Below are 13,970 nucleotides of genomic sequence, written 5' to 3' on the forward strand. Positions count from 1 at the left end.
CTTTAGGATTAATTTTCATAATTCCTCTTCTCTTATCATGATTTGTTTCCCCAGTTGTCTAGGATTATTAGTACAAGTACGAGTTAGTACAACAGATTGCACACATATAGCAAATGAAACAATAAATTTTAATGTCTTATTCAATATCAATTCAATGTTTCACTATCTTTTATTCTTTTTCTCCACCAACATCAAATCATTTGTGTTATACAGTTGCACCATAACAGTAATTCAATAGTGCTTCATTTTAGAACATGGGCACTCTTAACTTAAGTAAACAACTAATATTCTATTTTTGGGTAGGTGTGTGCAACCTCAAATAGCAATTAATAAACAACTCATGGGAAAAATCACCACGATACAAGATACCAAATCCTTTCAAGACTTCATTACAGCCAAAAAACAAAGCAGCAGCATAATCCAAGTCAACAAAATTATTGTATGTTAATCTGATGACAATCCACAAATAAAACCCATAAAGGTTTAATAAGGGCTATAGACACCTCAGTAAGGAAAACTTAAGCAGAAAGGAAAATAAAAGGTATTGTAGCAAAAGTATATTATGGGTTGATTATGAAGTATTGAAAAACAAATACATGAGAAAACTAAATTATGGATTGAATAGGAAATAGTTTACATTTTCAACTTTCTGAGTATTGTTTAGTTTCCGTAATTCAGATGCCTCCTCCTGCAGCAAGGATAGTGCTTCAGATGTTTTTGTTAACTCCTGAATCGTTTCAGACTGGAGAACAACCTGAAAAATAAGAAACATCTACAATTAAAACCTATGGAAATAAATAAAAAGAGTGTTATCTCAAACAGCTTCTGAAATTTTGCTTAGAATATACATATACCCACGTCCCCAAATATTAAAAATTCTAGCAACAAGGAAAAAATTTCAGAATATGACTTGCACTTTCATATGCACATTAAGCAGACAGATTGTATTATTAGTTTATTTGACAGAAGAAAATTCAGCTCAGAAGGCAAAGGTGAAGGTCCAAGGATATACTCAACAAATACACAACAATAGGATTTAATCCCTGATCATGGAAGGGATCGGCCAATCCCAAAAATGAAATGACAGAACAGTCACTATTTTAATTATATTATAAATGAAATAAAATTTTATATTCTTTCAGCTGATTACTACATATTTCATTTCCACTATAACAATTGATGGTAAATGAACATTAAAGATAACAAAACTAAACCCAAAATCAACATACTTTGCAGCTAGTTGAGTATAAATATTGCAATGTCAGTGAAATTAAAATGGCACAATCAGACTGCTCAAAAATCAGACAAACTAGCAGAATCATCATGCAATCCAAGTGAACATATTTCAAGCACCTGTCTTTCATAATTAGTTTGAGCTGCCCGCCATTTCTGATGCTCCCTGTCCAGGTTTTCCTTAAAACCTGATAGCTGAATTTCCAATGCTGAAATTTGAGAACTACAAAGAAAAAAAAGTAAGAAATGTGAAACCAAACTAACATTATATTAAACACTGCTGGCTGCATTAAGAAACAACTTACGATTTTGTTAAAATTTCTTCTTTAAGATTTGTGATTTCAGCCATAGCAGATGTAAGAGCCTCTTCCTTTCCCACAGTTTCAGAAGCAACTTCTTCATATTTCAAACTAGATTCATTTTCAATCTCTAACATCTTCTCTCTAAGTGAATTAAGTTCAGATTCAAGAACTTTCTTGGCATCTTCAGCCTATTTATTATCAAGAAGACAAACAATATACTACAATATCAAACTGACTGAAAAAACTATGTCAAGGTTCAATATGCATAATTACCTCTGTTTTAAACTTCTCATGTGCCATTTCTATCTGTTTCAGTGCATCTTCATTGACCTCAGCAATGCTCTTATACTTCAGTGCAGAGTTTAAACACAGGTGTTAGTTTAATTACAAATTAAATATAATTTATAAACAAAATAATAACAACCTGAAGCATGTGAACTTTGTTGGCATGTGCTTCCTCTTTAAACTTTTCTATCTCCTCCTTTGCCTTTTGCAATTCAGTAACAACCTAGATTAAGTTGGGGGCATATTTGTCAATCACAATTACAAGTATGGTTTGAAAAAAAATGCTTCTTGCAGAAAGCAAATAGGCCCTAAATACTATGCACTCTTGAATAAACATAATCATATTTTTCATATGCACAAGAAATGCCTCCAAATATGGTGATATTGATGTATACAAAACTGTGCCCACCTCATCACTTGACAAAGTGGAAGGTCCACTCTCTCCGCCCATTTCGACAAGCTACATTCAATAATACAAGTTAGAATTAAGATAAATATTTTGATTTAAGGAAAGCAAACATACTAAAATTGGAATTCAGCATAATGAATAAGAAACAATTAACATCCTAGAGGTTATATGACACATCATGAATTCATCAGTAAGTAAATAGATACTTGGCCAAGAGAAGTGGCATGCAGGTACTTGGCAACATTGTAAACTTTCTTCTAATTTTCTCCTGCTTCTCTCATATTCTTAGTCACTCTTCATTTCTATTCACATCTAATAGATTTCTTCATTCAATAAAAAACGGGCCCTTAAAAACTTATAATGCCCAAGAAAACATTTTAATTCGAAAGTTATAAAATATATGCATTGAAAACTTCTACAAACTAAACCATAAGGACTGTAAACCATAAAACAAACCATCAGCAACACAATTCGTAAATTAACAAAACAAATCAAAAGAAGCAAACCTTGTCATTAGAGGATCCCAACTTTCTTTGTAGATTAGAGAGTTTCGCCTGTGCATAGAACATGAAGTCAATCTCTACAATTTGTGAAGACTTTAATAAAGTGTACAAAAGAGAATAGACAAAAAGCCATACCTCAGCAACAGCAGCCCTTGATTCAGCAGATGCAACTGCACGTAAAGCATTAGCTAACTCTTTGTTCATATCCTCAACCTGTCTCAGAGAACTTTTTATGGTCTGGTCCCTATCTAGTGTGAATCTCCGCACATTTTCCCGCTCTTCATTTAGCTCTTGCTTGGCTTCAGCCCATTCCTTCTGAATAGTGAGAATTTATGATAAATATGTAAAAAATGACCAAAACTGCCCATTTTTAACTATATGAAATTATGATTAAACAATTAGTCGGAAGTATTTATAAGGAAACAAGAAAACAGACCTCCAATTTCCTTATATATTCTTCTTGCTTAACCCTCTCTGCAGCTCTTGCTTCCTATGTTTTACAAATAAAAAAATCATATTGATGGAAAGTTTCATAGAAACATGAAGATAACACTTGATGATTATAACCTACCTCTCGAACTTCCTCAGTACTTTGTATGGTGCCCAAACTAGCCTGCAATAGCAAGTGTAAGAATATGCTAATTTAAGAAATATATGAAACAAAAACAATGCTTACCTGCAAACGCTGCACTCTTTCAGACAAACTGCGAACCTCATCAGACGCTCTTTTCTCAGCATTTGATATGATTTCTTTTTCTTGTTTTAAAACTGAAATCTGAAATGAATTTATGAAATGTGTACACGAAAGAAAGGCACAATCAATGAAATCAGTTAAAAAGTTTATAATTTTAAAATAGCCCAATAATTAACTTGAATAAGATATTAACCTCCATAGTAAGTTTCCGAGAAAGCTCCTCAGCAGCAATCAATGACTCGGAGCTTTCACGCAGTTTTCTTTGGTAGTCAACAACCAGCTGAGAAAACTCTACATTTCTTTCTAAAATGGCTTTTGCTTCAGCTTTCTAAAATGTCATTCGAAAATCCATAAATAAGTACAACACATATATTCAAGAACAATGCACTTAACATTATGGACAAGTGCATGCCTGATGCTCAAATTCTTTCGTAAAGCTATCAAGTCTTTCCCTAGAAAAATCTGCTTCGAGTGCCATCTTGTCACGTTCAGATCGTAATAAAATAATCTCACTCCTGAAGACACAATTTCACAATTTGAAACCATACATATGCTATACAGAAAGCACATAGGTACCTGTATGTAAACCATTTACTAATCTATATACAGTTATTATAATCAGCATTAAGATTACCTGGTTATAATTTCTTTAAAATAAAAAAAAAAAAAAAAAAAAAAGGAATTGTGAGTCGGTAAAATCATTAATTGTTAGAAGGATTGAGAACAAGTAACCTGAAATTAGAAAAATCACTGTTGCATAACTAAAGGTAAACCAAATACTTTGAGAGAGTTCCAAGAACCAAATTTAAACTACTTCTCCGAAGTAAGTGGATTAAATACTATAAAGGTGTGAGGCAGCCCTTTCACACACTCACATTCTGGATAGGAACCTTTCTAGACAATCCTGCATTTCAGGGGTCTACGAACCTTTTTATGTTATATTCAGTTGTGTAGAATCAGCTTGATCAGTATAATCTCATTTCAGCCAATTAGACATACTGAATGAATACATAAGCAGATTAGAAAAGGCAGAGTACTACTATTAACATACACATAGGATAATGTATTTATAATAATAAAAATGTGGGCTAAGTCCAAATTCAAATGAATATGTAAAAATAACATAATAAGCATAAGGTCTATGTTTCCCTAATTAACATAAACACAACTTAATATCTAACAAACCAGAACTCCAGAACCACTGAAAGCAATCACGTTTTTCAAAAAACAATTAAGATTTTATATGCCACGTTTTTCTGAAAATAATGTTACAGAAAATTTTCAACCATACCTAGACTTTGCTAAATCATCCTCAAGGCCTCTCATACGCTCAGCAGCTTTTTCCAGGGACTTCTTAGAAGCCTCCTGTGATAATGAAAACACCCCAAAATACAAGTGCTAACATTAGAACCTTTCGGGACAATTCACCAAATAAATAATGATTGTTGAAGAATTGGTTATTTACATGATGTCAGAGCAGATAAAAAATAATGGGTCACAACTCAATAATGTCAAGCAAACCATGAGAGAAAGTATGAGATTAGAAGTAATCACCTGTGAACTTTCAATTGAAGTCTTAAGGTTGTTTCTTCCAACTTCGGCAAAAGCTGAAAAACCAACAATCAATATAAGATAAGATGCCAACACTGTATAGGCAGACATGTGTTTTACAATAATGAAACAAAGACCAGAAGCTAACCTAGAATAGCTTAAAGATATTGAAGTTCCATTAAAAAATCCTCATTTTAAGCATTTATCACAATGAAACAAAAATACATTCGCACACAAGTACAACCACTGAACAAAAAAGCCCTTGTCCCACTAGGTAAGTTTCCTACATGGACTACACAGCCCACTTACCATTAGACACAGTTAAAATAATTCTAATTCCATCTGCAGTCCATAGTAGTCAATAGTGTGCGTTCACACTAATACAAAGTGGAATGACACTCCCAGCAAAAAAAGGTTGCGCTGTGTCATACCTCACACCTCAGCGCTGCAGCCATTGCAAAACATTGTTTGACCAAAATCATGACCAAATCTCAACAGAATTCTAGGATCCAGACATGGAGGATATGATGGTGTCCAAAGAACAAATACACACACACATATGTGTGTGTTTGTCTATGTGTATCTGTGTATCTGTGTGTATACATATGCACACACATACATACACACACATACACACACAAATATATATAGGTCAAACAAGACTTTGTATTTATATTTTAATGTCATTTTGCTACATATAAATGCTCACTAAAACATTATTACATCACATAGGAGCAGTGTATTAAGTATTGTGCAGTACAATTCAACTCCTCCACGATACGAATCATGAGGTTTATCGTTTCTGCTCCTAAATCGTACAATACAAGTGTGAATAGCACGAATGTGATTCAATTCTCGATACAGATATACTCCCAATTTGAAACCCTAACTTTTTCCCCTTATTTTTTTCGCGCCTTGAAACTTATTAATGTTAGTCTCTATTCGTGGTGCATCTTGCTACCTCGCGGTGTAGTCCTTCACAACGATAAATGAGAAGAAACTAACATAGCCCACGGCAACGACTCTTAGGGTGGCGACAACTCTCGGGACATCAACATGGCTGCCACGACCTGGCCTTCTGCCTTCAAGATTAAAGAGAGATAAGCTAGGGTTTTTTAGTGGGTTGAAAATAGACATCTTTTTAACCTAAAAGTTTAGCCCATTTAAAACATTCAAATCCCAATTACTAAAGTAACTCTATTATTTTTTGGGGGTCAAATATTTATCAACCCATACATTTTTTTTCATTAAACAAAGGAGGTGGGTCATAAAACCTATCTCAATCAAAAAATTATAATATTAACTTATTTATTACTATATAGCCACTCTTTTTTAATGTAATTATTATTATTATTAATTACATTTTTACATGTTTGTATGTCTTGTATGTTATATTTTTCAAATGTCTATGAATAGTAAGATTCATGATAAGAAACATAAGCTCTCCAATTACAAGACATCTTTTTCTCTTGTTTTGTTGTATGTGTATCTTATTCGCTTCTTGGACCTTCATAAGGATTCAATACCTATGGTGAAATAAAGCTAGTATCCTCTATATTATAAGATCTGCCAGTATTTGTTCAGCTTTAGAATTTTATCTATCCTATGTTTTTGTATCTATTAATATCATGTTAAGAAGTGGACTTTAAATCTAATTCAACCTTAAAAAACTAGATTATAAGGTAAAGTTTGCACTCAATTATATACTGTAATTTAGTCTTATCTTTATTCGATGTGAGACCTCTAACAATTATGTCATGAAATACAAGATTGGAAGTTATGTGAATAGTTGTTTAGTTGTCACTACAAAACATGTGTCATTGTTGTTGTATCTCACAAAATTTATGCTCTCAAAGGAGTTGTTTTATCCACATAAGTTCACAAGTGAGCGATGAAATTGCTTAGCTTCAACACTAGATTGAGCAACCATATTTTGTTTCCTACTTTTCTAAGAAATAAAAACACAATATTTGGTTGCAGAACATTGATCTAAAGGAGATCTTACCGAACCAGTATCACAATACCAAATTATTTATGTATTCCCTTATCTTCATAGAGCAATACTTGTTCTAATGCCTTTTGAGGTATCAAAGAATGCAAATGATAACGCTCCATTATATATTGCAATTTAGTCTTATTTTATTCGATGTGGAATCTCCAACAATTTTGTCATGAAATACAAGATTGGAAGTGATGTGAATAGTTGTTTGGTTGTCACAATAATACATGTGCCATTGTTGTTGTATCTCACAAAATTTATGCTCTCAAAGGAGTTGTTTTATCCACATAAGTTCACAAGTGAGTGATGAAATTGCTTAGCTTCAACACTAGATTGAGCAACCATATTTTGTTTCCTACTTTTCTAAGAAATAAAAATTCTACAATAAAAACACAATATTTGGTTGTAGAAAATTGATCTAAAGGAGATCCTACCCAACCAGAATCACAATACCAAATTATTTATGTATTCCCTTATCTTCATAGAGCAATACTTGTCCTAAAGCCTTTTGAGGTATCAAAGAATACAAATGATAGCGCTCCATTGATAAAGACAAGGAACTTACATAAACTGAGTAACCACTCCCACAAAAGACAAGTTTAGTAATAGTGAGATAACTAAATTTACCAACAAGCTTTTATATCTTTTTGGGTCTAAGAATGGCTTACTCATGTTATGGCATTATCTGCGAATATGGATCCACTAGATTATCCATAGGTCAACAACCAACCATACATGTCTCTTTTAGAATATTTTATTTAGAATCACCAGATTATCCATAGGTCAACAATCAACAATACATGCCTCTTTTAGAATATCAAAGGCTTACTCATGTTATGGCATTATATGCTAATATGGATCCACTCATAGGTCAACAACCAACCATACATGTCTCTTTTATAATATCTTATTTAGAATATCAAAGGCTCACTTTCTCTCATAGATGACAATAACTTATTTGACAAAGCTACTTCAATACCGAGAAAATACTCAAGACATCCAAGATCTTTGTTCCAAAATCGATTACATAAATGTTTCTTTAGTTGTGAAATTTTAGTAACACCATTTCCTATTGTTAAGAAGTGACATTTAAGCCTAACTCAAACTTACAAAATCAACTTGTAAGGTAAGGTCTATACCAACATATATATTGTAAACTTGTTTTATATTTAATTAATGTGAGATCTCCAACACACCCCTCTCACACCGAGGTATATACATTTCAAGTGTAAAACAAGACATTAATGAATGGGTGGTCCAATAGCGATCAGATAGGTGACACGATAGAACCAACAAACAACAAACCTTTTGATAGCAATGTGAAAAAGTGATTTTGAAACCTAACTCAATTTTATAAAACCAGCTTGTAAGATGAAACTAGTACCCACTTATATATTGTAAATTCGTCTTACCTATAGTCAATGTGAGATCTCTAACAAGTATAATGATTATATCAGCAACATACACAATCAAACATACACTTCTCTAAAGATCTGCCAAACCAGGAATGTGGAGATAAAGAGACTTTACCAACTCACACTTAGATTATCCTATTATGAATTATGCTTAGACTGTCCATTGATAGAATTTTTTGAGTAGGTTAGGATTTGATCCCATACATGATCAAGATTTGGGTGCATGATATGAAGAATCATAATCATGCAAAACTTATCCAACTTGCCCTTAATCTCTTTCAAAGAATTGAATTCTAAAACCATCTTTAATTCCACAATTGTTGATTGGGTTTCAACAATATCCAAGGTCATATTGTGATTTGTTTGTTTAAGACATGCTAGTTTAAGCAGAAACAAAAGACACTTAGTATTATTTGCAAAGCCTTGTTCGAAAGGAGTTATAAGTTTTAAATGCTCTAAGAGTTCGCAATAGATTGGGTTCCATAGATTCCTAAAACAAGGCACAAAGCTGAAAATCCATCTTCCACGGTTCAAGTGATCATGGAAACTTTGGCCAAGAAACCAAAGCTTAAATAGCACAGACCAAGATAAGTAATTTTAGTAACTAAGCTTCTATTAAATAATTATGCGGGACCCGAAAAAGTAGTAAACAGGTTCAGAAGAAGCAAATTTAGAACAGAAAAAAAAAAAGCAGACAATGATAAAAAAGAAAACCCACAAAAGTGTTCAAGGACAGTTGTAATCAAACCAACTCTGCGACAAGGAAAAGAGGGTTGGAACACAAACAAAAAGTGGTCAATGACAGCAATGGAGTTAGTGTAGAGCCATTCCGATGGCTGGAAGGCAACACATTTCTAGGTATTTTGTCTTCAAAAGTTGCATGTGGTTGCAGGTTGAGACTTAAAGATGACAGTGACCGACAATCGGTGACCGGAGCAAATGGAGGTGAACTCACCAGACAATGACAAACAGTGTGATCAACCCACTTTGACACCATCTTAAGATTAAAAATATGAAAAAATGTGAGCTTAAATGTCTATTAGCTTATCCATTCATTTATATGGGTTCTAAAATCCATAAAATACAAAAAAGATATGATGATCTACACATACGTACCAGATATGTAATACAGATATTGAGTTAATATATTTTAACAAGATAGCCACTTCACACAAGTTAAGCAGTATTGACACCTTCAAAGAACAAACAAGTTACACTGCAGGCTAGATCAGTCCAAGGATCCATCTACAAGACCTCTAGACAATAGAATACTAATTGATGTTAAAGACAGTTAGTGTTAACATGAATACGACAACTTTAGCAAGGACTATCAGATCACAAGAGCAAGCAATATTAAAATAAGTGTAGTTAGAGAGAAGCAATGGAATATATCAAACAATCACCCTTTTAAACGCAAGCAAAAACAAAATGCATTCTTGCTTAAGTTGGTTTTCATTAAGATATCATGGTGTTCAAACATTGAAGCATGTGAAAAAGCCTCAACAGCTGAAATTAGAGAATAGATCAGGTACAATAATTCTATCTTTTCCCAGAACTTTTATGCCCAGTTCAGCTTTGATTTGTAGCTTATGATGGTACACCTAATTACGTAGACGTGGCCTGTCTCAACCTCATTGAAATAAAATGGTTTAGAAAAATGTCTTCTATGGTGTGAGTCTCAAACTCATAAAGCACATGTTTTCATTCAAAACTGATTGCACAATAGGGGGAAACATTAAAAGGAAATGCCAACAAATAAACATTTGTGAAACCTGCACGTGCTTCTGAAGAATGGTTATGAGATAAATGAAGATTATGCTCCTCCTCATACAACCTTTTGTACATGGCAACCTACAAGAAGTAGACATCACATATATGAACTTAGGAGGCCTGAATAGTGTAGTAACAAGGAATCAACTTTTAAAGATTATCAATACATAAATTAACCAAAGAATACAACTTTTCATAAGAACAAAAATCAAGGTAAAAAGTATGACAGTTATATAAGAGGTGGAACATTACAAGTGAGCATTCTGACCTACAGTTATAACTTCAGTCATTACAGTTAGTATTCTAAATATAGTGGTTTAATCTCAAAGGGAACTGTAAGGATATCTCCTCGTATCTAAAACAAAAACCACCCATCTCAGTCCCATCCCCTCCTCCCCAGGTTGCAGACTATGAACTATAAAAATAAGTATTATATAAACTTACAGATGCATGAAGTGCCTCAATCATTTGCCCTTGCTCTTCTGCTCTCTGCAGAACAGCTGCAACTTTAGAAGCAGCTACTTCAGTATGCTTTTTGAGCTCCATTTCAAGCTTCTCCTACAATTTAATAGGACAAGAAAAACCAAATATTGTGGTTGAGGGTCTTTGCATTAATAAGTATAAGGATGGCAAAAGATTTATTTTTCATCTAACCTTGAACTCCACCTCCTGATTTTCAATCTGGCCAGAAAGACTACGTACAAGGCTTCTAAGTTGAACATTCTGCTCAACCAGTCCATTAATGTCCTTAAAGGTCAACTGCATCCCAAATTTCAATTTAACACATGTAACAATGAAACAGACAAGTTCAAGAAGAGACAAATTAATTCCATAAGCAGCTTACCAGGTGCTCTGATATGACATGCTCAGCTTCAGTCTCTGTAATTGTCCTTGAAGCAGTGTTTGAAGAATGATCAACATTATCATACCCCATTGAGCCACAACGAAGTTGAATGTCTCGACATTCCTTTAAAAGTACTGTCACCTGTAAAGAATCAATTATTGAATAATAATCTGTAATACAAAGACCCATGATCAAGGCCATGAAAATGATTATAATTGAGACAAAAATGCTCCAAATGAAATTTTTTAGATAAAACTAATACATCTTAACAAGCTAATAGGTGTGAGATCCAAAATAAGTACCAAAAGTACCATTTGCTTGAGGCATATTAGAGTTAACAGCATAGCATACTTTTGTTAACATAAGATGTTAAGCTTTTGTTGTTTCTATTATATAGTTTGTTATTGTGATATACCTGTCATTGGCGGTCAGAGTTAGTTTGTAACTAACACAGCTTAGCCTGTAATCGGTTTCATAAATTCCATTCATTTTCCCTCACTTTCTTCAACTTCTAATAAAGTTTAAACTATTTGCATTGCACAATAACAAGACAAACAACAAACTCATCTCAACAAATAACTTGATGAAAGACATATTTCATGTTACAATCATACATACAAATCAAACACACTGCAGTGGAGCACAGTAGCACCCTGCTGCTCCTACAAAAGTCATTGTAGCACCACCAATCATGGCAGATCATCACAATTTGCAGAAGAAATCATAGCAAATAGTGGCCTACAAAGGTGTTACGTTGAGAATACACCAATAGTCAATTCTGGCCCAGAAACCAGGTTGTAATTGGAGGCAAATTTGTAAACTCCCATGTCAAATAAATCTTATGCATTTTGGGTTCAATCTCACTTAATTCTTGTCTCCTTCCTCTGCATTTCCCCCTTGACACCTTTAACTTCTTCCTATGTTCTGCAACTTCACACCTCTTCAATCATATTTTAATCTGCTTTGGCCTTGTTCCAGTGAGCTTTATAATATTCAGATGTTGGCTCTTCATTTCCAGAACAAACCCATAATTTTCATTCAAGTTCAACAGCAGATCTCTGTTTATTCTCTGTTCGGTTCAGTAGTATAAACGATTTTAATTTTAGCAACTTTATTTTTAACATATACATGTCATGTAATAAAACCCTACTCAATCTTCAAATAGCAATCATCCACTATCCCACAACAGATTTTTTTGGTGGCCACTCCATGCTGCCATCTTCTATTGGCTAGTATGATTCAATTACATCGCTACATTAATAAATACGTGTTCTTGTTTCTTGCCTGCTTTCGAAGGTCGTCAGTTTCCTTCAAGACAAGATTATAATCACGTTCACGCCTTTTCAGATCAGCCTGCATGAGATACACCTTAGCAAATCCACATGTAAACAAAAATTTAGATAAATGACACTGTATTTTATGTTTTGAAACCTTCAGTTCCTGGATGGTTTTCTCATAGTTGGAATTTTCGTTCAGGGAGTTTTGCAACTTTTGGCTCATCAAAGAGTATGCATCGGCCATCTTTTCATGCTCCTCTGCAAGCACACCATTATATTTATTTCAGAGAAAAACTACAGCATCAATGATAAACAGATATAAACAATAACATGCTAGCATATACCCCACAGTGAAATCAGGCACAACTTATTCCTGCTAGAAAAATTACAATTATATACATAAAAAACCACCAGCCAGTTTAAAATTCAAATGAACAATCAAATCCATGTGTATTTACCCAAGCAGTGCACAATGAAATCTTTGAGAAACAACAGCACCACCACCATCAAAATGATAAAAAATAGGAGGAAGCACAAAAATAGAAACCACCAAATATTATTGTACATTCATAACTTCATATTAGACATCCTATCGGAGAAATAATGCAGTACAATTGAGATCAGATCTACATTTTTTTCTGTTTTCTAGTTAAACTTTTTCTGTGGATCAACATGGAGGGCAATGTTGGAATGGGATTTCACACATTTAATCTAACAGAAAAATATACCTCTTTCATCTATAATTGCTTCTGCTTTCTCCTCTAACTCAAATAGAACCTGAAAAGGTTAATAGAATAGCATTGCGTCATATTTAACATAATAAACACAGAAAACCTGGATTAATATTGAAAATAATGCAGTTAGTGATATGCGACATTATAAACAAGTTCCTTCTAAAAAAAAAACTTTTTATTAAAATGAATATAATTTGTCATTTATAAAACATAATCTTTGAACTTGGGCAAACCAGAACACAGTTGAGTTGTAGAGTAGAGATGTGGTAAATCAAATTTCCAAACCAAGTCAAAGTGCATCCAGAAGCATAACTTAACCAAAATGCACCTCAAAGCAGATATATGCCGAGAGAACAATTACAATCTAGGTATCTCAAACATTCATCAAAACATTTTTATCCAACCAAAGAAAAAGAAATAATAGTCAGTTGACACCATCTCAGTCCTCCAAAACTACAAGTATCATTATTCATTAGCTTGGTCCTTCACTGATAAATAAATACACAAAAATGGTCATTCCATGCCAATTCTTTTCATCAAATTTTGAGGTTATACATAAAAAAAATGCACCAGGTCAATCATACCCGTTGCAGTACTGCCTCTGACTCCTTCCTTCCCAATTGTTCATGCCTCAATGCATCAACAGCCTCTTGGTATTTTGAATACATTTTGGCCAACTTCAACAAATAGATGTATATGGTAAGATGTATCATTGTGTAATTCAAAAGAAAGGTGGGACCGGTGTTAAAAGTAAATTTTAAAACTCACACTCCACCCATCTCGAAGAAGTGAAGCCGCCAATGCAGTTCCAGAAACTCCAACAGGAAGTTTTGGGACTAGCAAGCTATTTTCCTCCACCATGCTATCAGCTTCAACTGATTCCATCCACCTTTAAGAACAAAGCAACTAGTTAACAAAAAGAATTATGGGAACAAACAATGGCCTTATGTTATC

General features: G+C 33.5%; 1 protein-coding gene across 1 annotated transcript in view; it reads right to left on the reverse strand.

Annotated features, from left to right (window-relative positions):
• The window catches only part of LOC106761871 (nuclear-pore anchor), a 30,976-nt gene that overhangs the window by 10,104 nt on the left and 6,902 nt on the right, over positions 1-13,970 (reverse strand). Inside the window, exons 10-33 of the mRNA XM_014645453.2 lie at positions 13,785-13,905; positions 13,601-13,693; positions 13,011-13,059; positions 12,437-12,540; positions 12,290-12,358; positions 11,006-11,146; positions 10,816-10,920; positions 10,606-10,719; positions 10,164-10,242; positions 4,981-5,033; positions 4,718-4,791; positions 3,839-3,941; positions 3,620-3,754; positions 3,409-3,507; positions 3,304-3,345; positions 3,169-3,222; positions 2,868-3,047; positions 2,736-2,783; positions 2,230-2,280; positions 1,960-2,043; positions 1,809-1,883; positions 1,539-1,723; positions 1,354-1,456; positions 638-754 (exon numbers count right to left, since the gene is read on the reverse strand). Coding sequence (XP_014500939.1) covers positions 638-754; positions 1,354-1,456; positions 1,539-1,723; positions 1,809-1,883; positions 1,960-2,043; positions 2,230-2,280; positions 2,736-2,783; positions 2,868-3,047; positions 3,169-3,222; positions 3,304-3,345; positions 3,409-3,507; positions 3,620-3,754; positions 3,839-3,941; positions 4,718-4,791; positions 4,981-5,033; positions 10,164-10,242; positions 10,606-10,719; positions 10,816-10,920; positions 11,006-11,146; positions 12,290-12,358; positions 12,437-12,540; positions 13,011-13,059; positions 13,601-13,693; positions 13,785-13,905 — 2,278 coding nt within the window. The remainder of the gene's footprint in view (positions 1-637; positions 755-1,353; positions 1,457-1,538; positions 1,724-1,808; positions 1,884-1,959; positions 2,044-2,229; positions 2,281-2,735; positions 2,784-2,867; positions 3,048-3,168; positions 3,223-3,303; positions 3,346-3,408; positions 3,508-3,619; positions 3,755-3,838; positions 3,942-4,717; positions 4,792-4,980; positions 5,034-10,163; positions 10,243-10,605; positions 10,720-10,815; positions 10,921-11,005; positions 11,147-12,289; positions 12,359-12,436; positions 12,541-13,010; positions 13,060-13,600; positions 13,694-13,784; positions 13,906-13,970) is intronic.

Source organism: Vigna radiata, chromosome 5 (assembly GCF_000741045.1).
Source record: "Vigna radiata var. radiata cultivar VC1973A chromosome 5, Vradiata_ver6, whole genome shotgun sequence".
NCBI classification, from domain to species: Eukaryota; Viridiplantae; Streptophyta; class Magnoliopsida; order Fabales; family Fabaceae; genus Vigna; species Vigna radiata.